Source organism: Scyliorhinus torazame, chromosome 1 (genome assembly GCF_047496885.1).
Source record: "Scyliorhinus torazame isolate Kashiwa2021f chromosome 1, sScyTor2.1, whole genome shotgun sequence".
In the NCBI taxonomy this organism is placed as follows: domain Eukaryota; kingdom Metazoa; phylum Chordata; class Chondrichthyes; order Carcharhiniformes; family Scyliorhinidae; genus Scyliorhinus; species Scyliorhinus torazame.
The window spans coordinates 204,474,347-204,491,164 of NC_092707.1; the positions used below are offsets into that span (position 1 = coordinate 204,474,347).

At 50.9% G+C, this 16,818-nt stretch overlaps 1 protein-coding gene across 1 annotated transcript in view; it reads left to right on the plus strand.

Moving 5' to 3' along the window:
• The window catches only part of LOC140419100 (uncharacterized), a 60,309-nt gene extending 43,873 nt beyond the window's left edge, over positions 1-16,436 (plus strand). Inside the window, exons 4-5 of the mRNA XM_072502889.1 lie at positions 12,861-13,056; positions 15,082-16,436. Of these exons, the coding sequence (XP_072358990.1) occupies positions 12,861-13,056; positions 15,082-16,436 (1,551 nt within the window). The remainder of the gene's footprint in view (positions 1-12,860; positions 13,057-15,081) is intronic.
• Positions 16,437-16,818: the final 382 nt, after the last annotated feature.

A 16,818-nucleotide genomic window follows, 5' to 3' on the forward strand; every position in this document is an offset into this window, starting at 1 on the left:
GAGAACATCACAGCTGTACTGCGAGAGGACACCTCAGAGGGCAGTGAGGCTATATGGGTAGAGATCAGGAATAAGAAAGGTGCAGTCACAATGTTGGGGGTTTACTACAGGTCTCCCAACAGCCAGCGGGAGATAGAGGAGCAGATAGGTAGACAGATTTTGGAAAAGAGTAAAAACAACAGGGTTGTGGTGATGGGAGACTTCAACTTCCCCAATATTGACTGGGACTCACTTAGTGCCAGGGGCTTAGATGGGGCGGAGTTTGTAAGGAGCATCCAGGAGGGCTTCTTAAAACAATATGTAGACAGTCCAACTAGGGAAGGGGCGGTACTGGACCTGGTATTGGGGAATGAGCCCGGCCAGGTGGTAGATGTTTCAGTATGGGAGCATTTCGGTAACAGTGACCACAATTCAGTAAGTTTTAAAGTACTGGTGGACAAGGATAAGAGTGGTCCTAGGATGAATGTGCTAAATTGGGGAAAGGCTAATTATAACAATTTTAGGCGGGAACTGAAGAACATAGATTGGGGGCGGATGTTTGAGGGCAAATCATCATCTGACATGTGGGAGGCTTTCAAGTGGCAGTTGAAAGGAATTCAGGACCGGCATGTTCCTGTGAGGAAGAAGGATAAATACGGCAATTTTCGGGAACCATGGATGACGAGAGATATTGTAGGCCTCGTCAAAAAGAAAAAGGAGGCATTTGTCAGGGCTAAAGGGCTGGGAACAGACAAAGCCTGCGTGGAATATAAGGAAAGTAGGAAGGAACTTGAGCAAGGAGTCAGGAGGGCTAGAAGGGGTCACGAAAAGTCATTGGCAAATAGGGTTAAGGAAAATCCCAAGGCTTTTTACACGGACATAAAAAGCAAGAGGGTAGCCAGGGAAAGGGTTGGCCCACTGAAGGATAGGCAAGGGAATCTATGTGTGGAGCCAGAGGAAATGGGCGAGGTACTAAATGAATACTTTGCATCAGTATTCACCAAAGAGAAGAAATTGGTAGATGTTGAGTCTGGAGAAGGGTGTGTAGATAGCCTGGGTCACATTGAGATCCAAAAAGACGAGGTGTTGGGTGTCTTAAAAAATATTAAGGTAGATAAGTCCCCAGGGCCTGATGGAATCTACCCCAGAATACTGAAGGAGGCTGGAGAGGAAATTGCCGAGGCCTTGACAGAAATCTTTGGATCCTCGCTGTCTTCAGGGGATGTCCCGGAGGACTGGAGAATAGCCAATGTTGTTCCTCTGTTTAAGAAGGGAAGCAAGGATAATCCCGGGAACTACAGGCCGGTGAGCCTTACTTCAGTGGTAGGGAAATTATTGGAGAGAATTCTTCGAGACAGGATCTACTCCCATTTGGAAGCAAAAGGACGTATTAGTGAGAGGCAGCACGGTTTTGTGAAGGGGAGGTCGTGTCTCACTAACTTGATAGAGTTTTTCGAGGAGGTCACTAAGATGATTGATGCAGGTAGGGCAGTGGATGTTGTCTATATGGACTTCAGTAAGGCCTTTGACAAGGTCCCTCATGGTAGACTAGTACAAAAGGTGAAGTCACACGGGATCAGGGTGAGCTGGCAAGGTGGATACAGAACTGGCTAGGCCATAGAAGGCAGAGAGTAGCAATGGAAGGATGCTTTTCTCATTGGAGGGCTGTGACCAGTGGTGTTCCACAGGGATCAGTGCGGGGACCTTTGCTCTTTGTAGTATATATAAATGATTTGGAGGAAAATGTAACTGGTCTGATTAGTAAGTTTGCAGACGACACAAAGGTTGGTGGAATTGCGGATAGCGATGAGGACTGTCGGAGGATACAGCAGGATTTAGATTGTTTGGAGACTTGGGCAGAGAGATGGCAGATGGAGTTTAATCCGGACAAGTGTGAGGTAATGCATTTTGGAAGGTCTAATGCAGGCAGGGAATATACAGTGAATGGTAGAACCCTCAAGAGTATTGAAAGTCAAAGAGATCTAGGAGTACAGGTACACAGGTCATTGAAAGGGGCAACATAGGTGGAGAAGGTAGTCAAGAAGGCATACGGCATGCTTGCCTTCATTGGCCGGGGCATTGAGTATAAGAATTGGCAAGTCATGTTGCAGCTGTATAGAACCTTAGTTAGGCCACACTTGGAGTATAGTGTTCAATTCTGGTCGCCACACTACCAGAGGGATGTGGAGGCTTTAGAGAGGGTGCAGAAGAGATTTACCAGAATGTTGCCTGGTATGGAGGGCATTAGCTATGAGGAGCGGTTGAATAAACTCGGTTTGTTCTCACTGGAACGAAGGAGGTTGAGGGGAGACCTGATAGAGGTATACAAAATTATGAGGGGCATAGACAGAGTGGATAGTCAGAGGCTTTTCCCCGGGGTAGAGGGGTCAATTACTAGGGGGCATAGGTTTAAGGTGAGAGGGGCAAGGTTTAGAGTAGATGTACGAGGCAAGTTTTTTACGCAGAGGGTAGTGGGTGCCTGGAACTCGCTACCGGAGGAGGTAGTGGAAGCAGGGACGATAGTGACATTTAAGGGGCATCTTGACAAATACATGAATAGGATGGGAATAGAGGGATATGGACCCAGGAAGTGTAGAAGATTGTAGTTTAGTCGGGCAGCATGGTCGGCACGGGCTTGGAGGGCCGAAGGGCCTGTTCCTGTGCTGTACATTTCTTTGTTCTTTGTTGATTCTGATCAGCTCTAAACTTTCAATGTGTTCAGTCACCCTGTCCTTAATTATAAACTCCAGCAATTTCCCAACAACAAGGCGGGATTTATCAGCCTCCCAGCCGCTTGTTTCATGGCAACGGGAAGTGGTTGGATTCGCTGGCGATGGGATTCTTTGCTCCCGTCGCTGTCAATGGGATTTCCCATTGAAGCCACCCTGCGCTGCTGGGAAACCAGTGGGTGGGGATGCGCTGCCGGCAGGACCAGGGATTCCATCCACTAGCGAATGACTGGGAGAATTCCAGCATCTGGGCGGGATTCTCCGCTTGCCGAGGCCGAAATCGCATTCGGCGATTGGCTGGAAAATCTGTTTTTATGCTGAAATCGGGAGGGGGGGGGCGGGGCGCCGTTTTTCAGTGGCTCCGCCCCCTCAAAAACGGCATAATCGCTGAGTATGCCGCACGCTGTTGGGACGGCCTCAGGACGTCACCTGAGGCCCTCCCCCGATGCTCTGCCCCCGATGGGCCGACTTTCTGACGGCGTGGGGCACATGTGCTCTGAGGTTTCGTCAATCTCGCGTGGCGACTGTGGACTGTGTACAGCGCTGTCACAGTCGGGGAGCGTGGCTGGGGGTGGCGAGAGGGGCTACAGGGAGGCACTGTCTGGCAGGCCGGGTCTGTGCGCGACCGGCGCCATGTTGTACCGCGCGGCCGCCGCAGGTCGTCCCGGCATTCGACTCGGCCATTCTGCGTCCGTATCTGCAGGGAAAGCCGGGGGCTTTACCTGACGTGGCTGCTAACCCACCACCGGGCGGAGCATCAGTGCGGGAGCGGCGCCAATGTTTTGGTCGTAACACCAGATGGATCCTGTGGACATAGCCTCAAAATCGGAGAATCCAGCCCCAGATGTTTGGCTAACTGGTGTGGAATTTCCTGGTTTCACTCAGTCACATTTTTGCGAGCAGCTGTCTCCGTCTTGTAGGATAGTGACATTACTGCACCCTCTGATGTTAGCCCACTGGGGAGTTTTGTCCCAGGATCTGGTAACCCTTGCACACTCGAGAGGTAAGAACAGTGGTTGGTTCTTCAAGAAATGTAACTTCACGAGTTGATGAGATGATGAGTGTCATCTCTGCCTTTTCAGACTTTAGATGTGGAAAGGATAGGGGACCAAGACTTGTCCTTAGAGCAGAGGGAAAGTTGAGGAGAGCTTTTAAGTTGAGTAAATAAGGAAACATGAATTCCACTTACAGAAGTGTCAGTAACCATCGAGCACAAAGGTGAGATGAGGAGAATTTTATTTTGAGTTGTTGTGATCAAAAGAAAATTGAATCAGGACTTCCGGTTGCGGTGATGCACTGCTAAGCCGCACGTTTCGGCAGCTCCCGTTCCAACAGACTTTTGGGCTCTTATCGGGAGCCCCAACGGAATTTTTTTTCGACCTAACCCAGTGTGGGGTGACGAAGGAAGGAGTCCCCTCGGGTGTGTATGGAAAGCAGCGGCGGTAGTGGCCAGATTGCGAAGGATCCTTTGGAGCAGCGGCAGAGAAGAGAAGGGAGAAGCAAGATGGCGGCGGATGGAGCCCAGATGGTATGGGGCCCGGACCAGCAGGAGTTTCTCCGACGATGTGTGGAGGAGCTTAAGAAAGAGGTGCTGGGGCCGATGCTACTGGCAATCGAGGGACTGAAGGAAACACAGAAGGTCCAGTCGATGGAGCTCCATGGAGTGAAGGCAAAGGCAACTGAGAATGAAGATGAGATCAGGGCCTGGTGGTAAAAACGGAGACACACGAGGCACTACACAAGAGGTGCATAGAAAGGCTGAAAGCCCTGGAGAACAGCTCGAGGAGGAAAACCTACGGATTCTAGGTCTCCCCGAAGGAGCAGAGGGAGCTGATGTTGTGGCTTATGTGAGCACGATGCTCCACACGCTAATGGGAGCTGAGGCTCCCTGGAAGTGGAGGGAGCGTACCGGGTCCTCGCGAGAAGACCAAAGGCAGGTGAAACACCAAGAGCAATAGCGGTGAAGTTCCATCGCTACATGGACAGAGAGATGGTCCTGAGCTGGGCCAAGAAGGCACGGAGTAGCAAATGGGAGAATGCGGTGATACGGGTGTATCAGGACTGTAGTGCAGAGGTGGCGAGAAGGAGGGCGAGCTTTAACCGGGCCAAGGCGGTGCTCCATAGGAAGAAAATAAAATTTGGGATGCTGCAGCCGGCGCGATTGTGGGTCACGCATCAGGGCAAGCACCACTACTTTGAGACGGCGGATGAGGCATGGACATTCATCCAAGCAGAGAAACTGGACTAGATTTGAGAATTTGATGTTTGGAGAGAAGCAGCGAGGTGGTGGTACAGGAATGTAAAGTGGGGAAAGGGGAGGGCTATTGTACAGCAATGTTGGACGGGGAATTTCTCTCCCCCCGATGGGGGACACACGAAGAAATGTAGGCGCCGGTGGAAAAAGGGACAGGGAAGGGGAATGAGGGAATTGCGCCATAGGGGGCGGGGCCGAGAGGAAAGCGTGGGTATTTTCCCACGCTATGGAAATTATAGCGGGAAAACGGGCGCAGGAAGGAAGGGAGCCCCACACGCAGGGAGGTCAAAGAGTGAACGGGGGAAGCCGAGGCCAGCCAGAGTTAGCTGACTTCCGGAAGCAATATGGGGGGAGTTACCAAGCTAGAGGGGGATCTAGCGGGGGGGGATTAACTGGGTTGCTGCTGCTGAATGCAAGGGGGAGCTGGTAAGAGATGAGGTGACCAGGGCGGGAAGGCGCTGTCTGGGGGACAGACGGGTGCGCGGGACCTGGATGGGGAGATGGCCTAAAAAAGGGGATGGCTAGTCGACGAGGCGGGGGGGGGGGGGGGGGGGGGGGTGAATGGCCCCCCAATCCGGCTGATCACGTGGAATGTGAGAGGCTTAAATGGGCCGATTAAGAGGGCACGGGTGTTTGCGCACTTAAAGAGACTGAAGGCGGACGTAGTCATGCTCCAGGAGACGCACCTGAAGGTGGCGGATCAGGTTAGATTAAGAAAAGGATGGGTGGGACAGGTATTCCACTCAGGGTTGGACGCGAAAAACAGAGGGGTGGCAATATTGGTGGGGAAACGTGTATCATTCGAGGCTAAGAATATAGTGGTGGACAGTGGGGGCAGATATGTGATGGCGAGTGGCAGACTGCAGGGAGAGGCGGTTGTGCTGGTGAATGTATATGCCTCGAACTGGGATGACGCGGGATTCATGAAGCGAATGCTGGGACGTATCCCGGACCTGGAGGTGGGAAATGTGATAATGGGGGAGGATTTTAACACAGTGCTGGATCCAGGGCTAGACCGGTCCAGATCCAGGACCGGGGAATGCCGGCAGCGGCCAAGGTGCTTAAGGGATTTATGGAACAAATGGGGGGAGTGGATCCATGGAGATTCGCCAGGCCGATGACTAAAGAGTTCTCTTTCTTCTCCCACGTCCACAAGGTATACTCCCGGATAGACTTTTTCGTTTTGGGAAAGGCACTGATCCCGAAAGTGGCAGGAACGGAGTACTCGGCCATAGCCGTTTCAGACCACGCCCCGCATTGGGTGGATTTGGAACTAGGAGAGGAAAGGGAGCAGCGCCCACTCTGGCGATTAGATATGGGACTACTGGCGGACGAGGGGGTCTGCGGAAGGGTGAGGGGGTGTATTGAGCGATACCTGGAGGTCAACGACGATGGGGAGGTTCAGGTGGGGGTAGTATGGGAAGCGCTGAAGGCGGTGGTTAGAGGAGAGCTGATCTCCATCAGAGCCCACAAGGGGAAACAAGAGGGCAAAGAAAGAGAGAGATTAGTGGGGGAAATTATGAGGGTGGATAAAAAATATGCGGAGGCCCCAGACGAAGGGCTATACAGAGAAAGACGAAGACTACAGACGGAGTTTGATCTCCAGACCACGGGAAAGGCAGAGGCACAGTGGAGGAAGGCACAGGGGATGCAATATGAGTATGGGGAAAAGGCGAGCCGGCAGTTGGCCCACCAACTTCGGAAGAGGATGGCGGCGAGAGAGATCAGGGGAGTTAGGGACGAAACGGGAAATATGGAGCAGAGAGCAGGGAAAGTGAACGAGGTGTTCAAGACCTTTTATGAGAGGCTATATAAGTCCCAACCCCCGGGGGGAAAAGAAGGAATGTTACACTTTCTGGACCAGCTAAGGTTCCCGAAGGTGAAGGGGCAGGAGGTGGCAGGTCTGGGGGCGCCAATCGAGGTGGATAAGGTGATTAAAGGACTGGGGAACATGCAGGCAGGGAAGGCCCCGGGACCAGACGGGTTTCCGGTGGAATTCTACAGGAAGTATATGGACCTGTTGGCCCCGCTCTTGGCGAGAACCTTTAATGAGTCTAAGGAAAGGGGGATGCTACCCCCAACAATGTCGGAGGCGACGATATCGCTAATCCTGAAACGAGATAAAGACCCGCTGCAATGCGGGTCATACAGGCCTATCTCACTCCTAAATGTAGATGCCAAACTGCTGGCAAAAGTGATGGCGACAAGGATAGAGGATTGCGTCCCAGGGGTGGTGCATGACGACCAGACAGGGTTTGTAAAGGGGAGACAACTGAATGTTAATGTACGAAGGTTGCTGGGGGTGATGATGACGCCCCCACCGGAGGGGGAGGCAGAGATAGTGGCGGCGATGGATGCAGATAAGGCATTCGATAGGGTGGAGTGGGAGTATCTGTGGGAGGTGCTGAAGAGGTTTGGGTTCGGTGAGGGGTTTATTGGGTCAGACTCTTGTATGGGGCCCCGGTGGCAAGCGTAGTCACAAACCGGCAAAGATCAGGGTATTTTCGGCTACATAGGGGTACAAAACAAGGGTGTCTCCTGCCCCCATTACTGTTCGCGTTGGCAATTGAACCACTGGCCATAGCGCTGAGGGATTCTAAGAAGTGGAGGGGGGTGCTTAGAGGGGGAGAGGAGCACCGAGTGTCGCTCTACGCAGATGATCTACTGCTATACGTTGCGGACCCGGTAGAGGAGATGCCAGAAGTAATGCAGATACTTAGGGTGTTTGGAGAGTTCTCGGGATACAAACTAAATATGGGGAAGAGCGAGCTTTTTGTAATGCACCCCGGGGAACAGGGAAGGGGGATAGATGCTCTGCCGCTGAGGAGAGTGGAAAGGACCTTCCGATACCTGGGGATCCAGGTGGCCAGGAACTGGGGAACCCTGCATAGACCTAACCTGACGCGACTGGTGGAGCAGATGGAGGAGGACTTTAAGAGGTGGGATATGGTGCCGCTATCGCTGGCGGGCAGAGTGCAGGCAGTTAAAATGGTGGTCCCCCCGAGGTTTCTTTTCGTGTTTCAGTGCCTCCCCATTCTGATCACAGAGGCCTTTTTAAAAAAAATAGACAGGAGCGTTACGAGCTTTGTGTGGGCAGGAAAGACCCCGAGAGTAAAGAGGGGGTTCCTGCAGCACAGTCGGGACAGAGGGGGACTGGCGCTGCCGAGTTTGAGCGACTACTACTGGACCGCCAATGTGTCGATGGTCTGTAAGTGGATGAGGGAGGAAGAGGGAGCGGCGTGGAAGAAGCTGGAGATGGCGTCCTGTAAGGGAACAAGCCTAAAAGCGCTGGTGATGGCGCCGCTGCCGTTCTCCCCGAAAAGGTACACTACAAACCCAGTGGTGGTGGCAACCTTGAGGATCTGGGGGCAACCTTGAGGATCTGGGGGCAGTGGAGGCGACACAGGGGAGTGACGGGTGCCTCGGTGTGGTCCCCGATAAGGAATAACCACAGGTTTGTCCCAGGGAGGATGGATGGGGGGTTCCAGTGTTGGCAACGAGCAGGAATTAGGAAGCTGAGGGACCTGTTTATAGACGGAACGTTTGCAAGTCTGGGAGCGCTAGAAGAAAAATATAAGTTGCCCCCGGGGAACGCCTTCCGGTATATGCAAGTGGGGGCATTTGCGAGGCAACAGGTGAGGGAATTCCCGCAGCTCCCGACGCAGGGGATCCAAGATAGAGTGATTTCTGGGGTATGGGTCAGAGAAGGAAAAGTGTCCGAAATATACCGGGAGATGAGGGACGAGGGGGAGGCGATGATAGAGGAGCTGAAGGGAAAATGGGAAGAAGAGCTGGGGGAAGAGATTGAGGAGGGGCTATGGGCTGATGCCCTAAGCAGGGTAAATTCCTCGTCCTTGTGTGCCAGGCTTAGCCTGATTCAAATAAAGGTTCTACATAGAGCACATATGACGGGAGCAAGACTGAGCAGGTTTTTCGGGGTGGAGGACAGGTGTGGGAGGTGCTCGGGAAGCTCAGCGAACCACACACACATGTTCTGGTCGTGTCCGGCACTGCATGAGTTCTGGGGGGTCGTGGCAAGGGTAAGTTCAAAGGTGGTCAAGCCAGGCTGGGGGTTAGCTATATTTGGGGTTGCGGAAGAGCCGGGAGTGCAGGAGGCGAAAGAGGCCGATGTTTTGGCCTTTGCGTCCCTAGTAGCCCGCCGTAGGATTCTACTCATGTGGAAGGAAGCGAAACGCCCAGGCGTGGAGGCCTGGATAAACGACGTGGCAGGGTTCATAAGATTGGAACGAATAAAATTTGCGTTGAGAGGATCGGCTCAGGGGTTCTCCAGGCGGTGGCAACCGTTCCTTGACTATCTCGCGGAACGATAATGAAAAGATAGAAATGACAGCAGCAGCAACCCAGGAGGGAGGGGGGGGAGCACTATTTTGTGTTTTTGCTATTTTATTTTTTTATTTGTTTTTAGTTGTTGTTGTTAGTTCACTATATTATTTAAATAATGTTATTTACCAGTTAATGTCTAATCCCTTGTTGAGTTGTAAAAACGGAAACATTTTTGTTTGAAAAATTTTAATAAAATATATTTAAAAAAAAAGAAAATTGAATAAATAAGTTGAAGGGAAGAAATTGCATTGTAATTTTGTGCTGTACAGAAGGTTAATTCACAAGGTGTGATCACATGTGGTTAGGGGTAACTTATTAGCTTGGATAGGAGACTGGCTGACAGACAGAAGACAGAGAGTCAGGATAAATGGGTCTTTTTCTGGATGTCAAGATGTAACTAGTGGGATGCCACAGGGTTCGGTCCTTGGGCCCCAGCTATTTACAATCTATATTAACGACCTGGATACAGGGATAGAAGGTCTATAGCCATATATGCTGACGACACAAAAATAGGTGAGACAGTAAGTTACAATGAGGAAATAAGGTCCTTACAAATGGATATCGATAGGTCAGGTGAGTGGGCCAAAATGTGGCAGATGGAGTTTAATGTGGATAAGTGTGAGGTTATGCATTTTGGTCAGGAAAATGGAGAGAGACTTCAGGATGCTTTGTTGCAGAGGGATCTGGGGGTCCTCGTGCATGAGTGACAGAAAATGAGCATGCAGGTGCAGCAGGTAATAAAGAAAGCGAATAGAATGTTGGCATTTATAGCTGAAGGAATAGAGTATAAAGGGAAGGAAGTGTTGTTGCAACTATAAAAGGCGTGGTGAGACTGTGCACAGTCTTGGTCCCCTTATTTTAGGAGAGATGTAGTAGCATTGGAGACAGTTCAGAGGAGGTTCACTAGGTTGATTCCAGAGATATGGGGTGGGATTCTCCCCTACCCGGCGGTACGGGGGGTCCCGGCGGGATGGAGTGGCGGGAACCACTCTGGCGTCGGGCTGCCCCAAAGGTGCGGATTTCTCCGCACCTTTAGGGGCCAAGCCCTCACCTTGAGGGGCTAGCCCCGCGCCGGAGTGGTTGGCATGCCGCCAGCCAGGGGAAAGGCCTTTAGCGCCACGCCAGTCGGGGCCGAAGGGACCTCGCCGGTCGGCGGAAGTCCGCACATGCGCGGGAGTGTCAGCAACTGCTAACGTCATCCCCGCGCATGCGCAAGGGGTGGGGTGTCACTTTCGCATCGGCCATCGCGGAGGCTCTGGCCGAGGCGGAAGGCAAAGAGTGCCCCCATGGCACAGGCCCGCCCGCAGATCGGTGGGCCCCGATCGCGGGCCAGGCAACCGTGGGGGCCACCCCAGGACCCCGGAGCCTGGGACTCCTGATGACACCGTGACACTACCACCCTGGCATTGCCAACTGGGTGCCATCCTGGAAATGCCAGGATGCCCAGGTGGGCCCAGGGGTGCCCTGCCCTTATGAGGTGGGGCTTGAGGACCCCTTAATTGATACATTGGGGGGGTCAGGATGTCACGGTGGGGAGTCCAGAGATTAAATGGCACCCTGATCTCTTCCTGCACTGGTTTCTTTTCCATTATAGTGTGCTCTTTTGTGGGTAATCAGCTTTAGATTTTGTACTTACAAATTTGAGATGGTTGAGTTCAAAAAGCTGCTGATTCTGTTTTATGCCCCAAAGTTGACCGGAACTGGTGATAATTCATAGGAGAACCCAGTGCTGAATCTCTCATTTATTAAATTACATTTTCCTTTGTTAATTGTTTCAAGAAGAATTGCAGAGCTGCTGGTATTGCGAAAATGCTAGGCAGGACAAATCTGAATCACAAGGAGCCAAGCAATGGACATCAATAGGTGCTACATTTTTAACATGCAATAAGTGAGTCTTACACTAAATAAGCAACAGTTTAGCAAGATTAGAACTAATTCTTAATATAGGTTAAGTGAAGAAGGCTCTTTGCACTTTGATCCATTTGATCCCATGCTTCCAGGCTATTAACCCTGTAGACTGGATTCTCTAATCGCCGACGCCGAAATCGCGTTCGGCGATCGGCTGGAGAATCCATATTTACTCCGGAATTGGGGGTGGCACCGTTTTTGTGATGCTCCGCCCCCTCAAAAACGGCATACTCGACGAGTACGCCGCACGCCTTCAGGACGTCACCTGAGGCCCTCCCTCAATGCTCCGCCCCCGATGGGCTGAGACCCCGACGGCGTTGCTCACACCGTTCGGGGACCTCGCTTGGCGGCTGTGGACTGTGTCCAGTGCCACCACAGTCAGGGGGAGCTGTTCTGCTGGCAGGGGGGGGCTTCGGCGGGTGCTGGGGGACTGGTGAGGCTGGTCTGGGGGTTGCGAGGTTGGTTACGGGGGGGGGGGGGGGGGGGGAAGTATTGGCAGGCCGGTTCCGCGCACGGCCGGCGCCATGTTGCGCGGCGTGGCCGCCACTGTGCGCATGTGCAGCCACGGACCCGCCTGTTCTCCAACCATTTCCGCAGGTAAAACCTCGGGCTTTACGCTGCGTGGCTGATAGACCCCACAGGCAGAGGATCGGTGCGGGGTCGGCACCGGGTCATAAGACCAGATGGATCCTGCGGACATAGCCACAGGATCGGAGAATCCAACCCTACTTTTTAAATAAATGTTTTCCAATTCAGGGGCAATTTAGCGTGGCCAATTCATCTACCCTGCACATCATTGGGTTGGAGGGGTGAGATCCACACAGACACGGGGAGAACGTGCAAAATCCACACGAGCAGTGACCCAGGGCTGGGATTGAATCTGGGTCCTCGGCGCAGAGAGGCAGCAGTGCTAACCACTGTGCCACTGATCCGCCTGTTTCCTATATCAAAGTCATATTGCAGAAACTAGCTTCCTCCTAAATGAGTCCTTTGTCCTGTCCTCAATCATTTCTCCTGGCAAATAGTCCCTGTTATTGAGTACTCTTGATATAAAGAAGTGCTTTCTCATGTTTGACCTGAACATATGTATTACAATCCTGAGTTTGACCCCTGCTGTCTTCACATCAATGTTTAAGCATATTCTTTTATCTTTAAGACCACTCATTTCACATTGCGCTAATAACTGTGGACTGTGATTAGCACTAATTCATCCCTAATATATATATAAACAACTCTAGGAGTCTTCAATCATAAACTCTGTTGTGAGTGTATCTGGAACAAGAGAATCCTGGTCAAAGCCCCAGGTCACCCTCTCGAAATGTCGCAACAATCAAAATCTAATCCAAACAGGCCCCTTACTCATTTACTTGTGTAACATGCACAATTACTAAAGGTAGTAGGAATCTGGAGCTTAATTGGAGGTTCAAGACTGAGATTGAGAGACTTTCATTAGATTATCAAGGGATACAGATCAAAGATGGAAAAATGAAGTAAGTGCAGCTTATCTCTGAACGTTGAATGACAGAACAGAATCGAGGGACTACTCCTGATCCCGTGTTCCTTTAGAAGGCAATTTATTATAATATGTGCTGATGTTGTGGCAGTGATTTTGTGACCTGTTCCTAATGCAGATTCTTGCTCTATAGGAAATGTGCGTAGTCCGTTTTAAACCAGCCAGCAGGGAAGATGTTTGCCCTTATTCCTTGTATTACTCATATTTAAACAGCCGACAGAGGTATGGTGCTGTGGTACTTGAGCAGGGGTCACCTAAGACTGTGTATCTCATACCTCTCCCTGCGTTACAGAAAGCTCCATCCAGACTGCCACCTCTCAGTGGACCAGGTAAGGCAAGATGTTAAATCGCAACATGGTTATCACTGGCCTGTTGCATTCAGGATTCTGAAAATCCTTTGGCATCACACAAGATTCTGTATAACATACCCTTTATGTAGAATCAGGCACTTCACACATTCGCGTTAAAAGTAAAGAACTTGGCATTTATAAAGCACTTTTCATAAACCTCAGGACTTCCTGAACCATTTTAGAGTGGCAGTCAGTTTTCCCAAAGCAAGAATTCACAAACGGCAAAGATATAAATAAAAAGATAATGGGCGCAATTCTCCCACATTGGGAGACTTAAGTCCCGATGCCGGAGTGAAAACCGGAGTGTTTCACTCCGGCGTCGGAGGCCACTCCCAGACCCCTATTCTCCCGCCCCCGGGGGGCTAGGAGCGGCGCTGCGACATTTACGCACGCCGGGCCTTGGCGCCGCATAAAAGCGGCGCCGCGTAAATGACGTCGCCCGCGCATGTGCGGCGGCCGGCGCCAACCCACGCATGCGCGGTTGTCGTCCCCACCGCGGCCGCCCCACAAGAAGATGTCGGATGGATCTTGCGGGATGGCGGAGGAAAGGAGGTCCTCCTTCAGAGAGGCCGGCCCACCGATCAGTGGGCACCGATCGTGGGCCAGACCCCTTTTGAGGTCCCCCCCCGGTGCAGGAACCCCCCCCTCCTCACAGGCCGCCCCTCCCCCAGTGTTCCCGCGCTGTTCCCGCCGGCAGCGACCAGGTGTGGACGGCGCCGGCGGGAACCTGTCGTGTTGGGCAGGCCGCTCGGCCCATCCGGGCCAGAGAATCGCCGCTCACCCATTACTAACGGCAAGCGGCGATTCTCCCAGCGGCTAGCCGTGATTCTCGCCGCGCCAATTTGGTGGGGGTGGGAAAATCGCGTCTGGGCGGCGTGGCGGGACTCGCGTAGCGCCCGGGCGATTCTCCCACCCGGCACGGGGGGTGGGGGAGAATTCCGCCCAATCTGTTTCAGTGATGTTGGTTGAGAGAAAAATATTGATCTGGATTCTGGGGAGAACTAATTTTGCGATATTTGACTTCCGCTGCTTTTTGGTTCCGAGAGCAGTCCCTGATACCTGGTAATTATTCAGCGGTGAGCCCAGATAATGAATGGTGGAAAACTTGGGAAAAAGAAAACTCATTTATATTGGCATCTTTCATTATCTCAAGAATTTGTTCAGTTTCATTTCAAATTGAGCATTTACCAATCGGGGAATTCATTGGTGGGTGTATAAAAACAATAATAACTTCCGGGTTCCCAGCACGCATAATAATAATCTTTTTTATTGTTACAAGTAGGCTTACATTAACACTGCAATGAAGTTACTTTGAATTTAATGAGTATCCCCAATGATGCCCAGGAGAAACCCTCCAGGAAGTTCCCACGTAAGGGTTTACCTGACAATTTCCCAGAAGTGCTTTCTTCCTCTGCACAATTGCGCTGGGCTGGGAACAATCCGACAGAAGAAATTTAAATTGCTAACTTTGGATGGTTCTGCCAATTTTCCCCGATGGTTTTTCTGAAAGAATTAGTGAGAAGAAAATCACATTTAACTCCAGAGAAACTATTTAAAAAACCCAGACCCAGCCTTGAACAGGACCCCACCCTCAGGGGAGCCACTACTGCACCCCCGACTTAACCCAGCCACCCCTCTGGGTCTGACCCGGCCCCAGCCCCTCCCGAAGTCCCTGTCCCTCTCCAGTCCGAACTGACGCTCCCCTGCCAGAACCCCCCCCCCCCATGGCTAGTGCCGTAAAAAGGGTGTTCCTTTCTTCTCTGCATCCTGGCTATTCCTCGCCGATGCGGCTGGGAGATGCTTAGCTGCTCCTGTCTCACCCAGCCTGAATGAGGAAGGGTGGGTGAAACGGGCTTTGGAATATCAATGTGGGTAATTCAGTCGCGAGTGGCAATCCGCTGGATATTGGCACTCTGGGGAAGTTATGGGCCATTAATCCTTAAAGAGGGTTTGGGGATGAATTGGCAGAATATTTTATTAAAACTCTGCGACTGTCTTTAGCAGGGTTGGAATCATCTCACCCAGATCTGTTGCTGGCATTAGCATTCCCCAAGAAACAACACTCCTCAAGTGCCTCCAGGAAATCTTATGAATATAGAAGAGGGCCTGATAGGTGTCTGCAGGAAAAGAAATCCAGACAAAAATGCATTGAAGACATTGACACAGAGCTCCTTTCGGACCATTCCCAGTTTTCTCCATTTTTGGCTGAACCTAGAGCCCAACCATGCATCCTGCCAATGTTGCCCACCATGCCCTTCACCCAACCAAGGGAATTTCTTCATCATTCATGTCAAGTCAAACCACCAGATTTGCTATTGGGAGACCTACTGTCCAGTGACGAGCACTTCCACTATACTTACTTACCAAGTAACTTTGCTGATGAGATGTTGCAGTCTTATGAAGAGCAGGAGTCAGATGTGATAGAAAGCATGTTTGGAGCTTCTGCTTTTACAGGTGATGGACAAAACCAGTACTTCGATATAAATGAACAACAGCATCATGGAGATGAAGCAGGCAAAGACGTTGAAAGTACAACCAGAAATGAAAGTTTAAGCATCGAAACAAAGCCAATAGCTCATTTTGAACCAGCAGGCACGCTACCTGAAAACCTGCTCAGTGTGACCCAATTGAATTCAGTCCTTCAACAGGAGAATGAGTCATGCAACGCAACGAACATACTGACAACTGAACAAGAAGATAATTGGGCTACAAGTACCCAATACACTGAAGATATGCAAAGTTACATTAAAGAACTGGATAAGTTGTTCACAAACATTCCTCTGGGCACACTTTCACAACATGAAGATTGTCGCCATCTGCACTCTACCATCTCCTGCTGTGCTGACGTCTTGAACCATCTTTTATCTACCAGTACCAACAGTCTAGCCTCTGAAGTCCAGATCCCGATCGGTCCACATGGAAATCTAAATAGTACCATGGAAAGTCCTCAACATACCACTCGATCTGATAGCCCACTTCCTTTACTCACACCTCAGATGCCCAGTAACGTTCAACATCTTGGCTACAGTGGAGCAGTGACGCTTGACTCTGGAGTTCCCTTTAATGCTTTGCTAGCTAATGAAGAGACAAGGCAACAAGCAGAGGTTCCATTTCACATTGGAACGAAGCCTCGTCTTCCATTTCGGTTTCAGTCTTCTCATCATCAAAGAGGAATAGCTTCAGAAATGCACCAGCTTCCAGGGCAACACTTGTTGTCGCCCTATTGTCCCATCCAATGTAACCATTGTTCAAATGTACAGAAAGACATTGGACAGGGCCCAACATTCACAGAAGCTCCCTCAAGCTGCAGTCTTGAATGTTCTGATAGTCCAGATCAGCAAAACTGTGAACGACAATAGGATTATAAAGTGGGTCTGATGGTTTTGACAAAGATCTTTCAGAGAATGAAGAGCCGATGTAAAATTGTCACAAATTGAAAGCATAGGAGAAGTAACGCACGGTTCAAATGGAAATCAACATTTCAACACGTGTTGAATAGGATTGCAGTAATTTGAGGCAGGCGGCAGAAAGAACTGGCTACAGGTCTAACGGGATTGCCAATTTCGGCTCTTCCATAACACTAATATGCTGGATTGGCCGTCTTTGTTGCAGTTATAATTTCGGTAGTTAAACCATGTCTATTGAAACTGTTTAATTTGACGACCAAATACGACCGTGAACTCAAATTTAATTTACTTGTTTTGGAAGGAGAGATTCTCCCCGAATCAGGGAATTTCATCA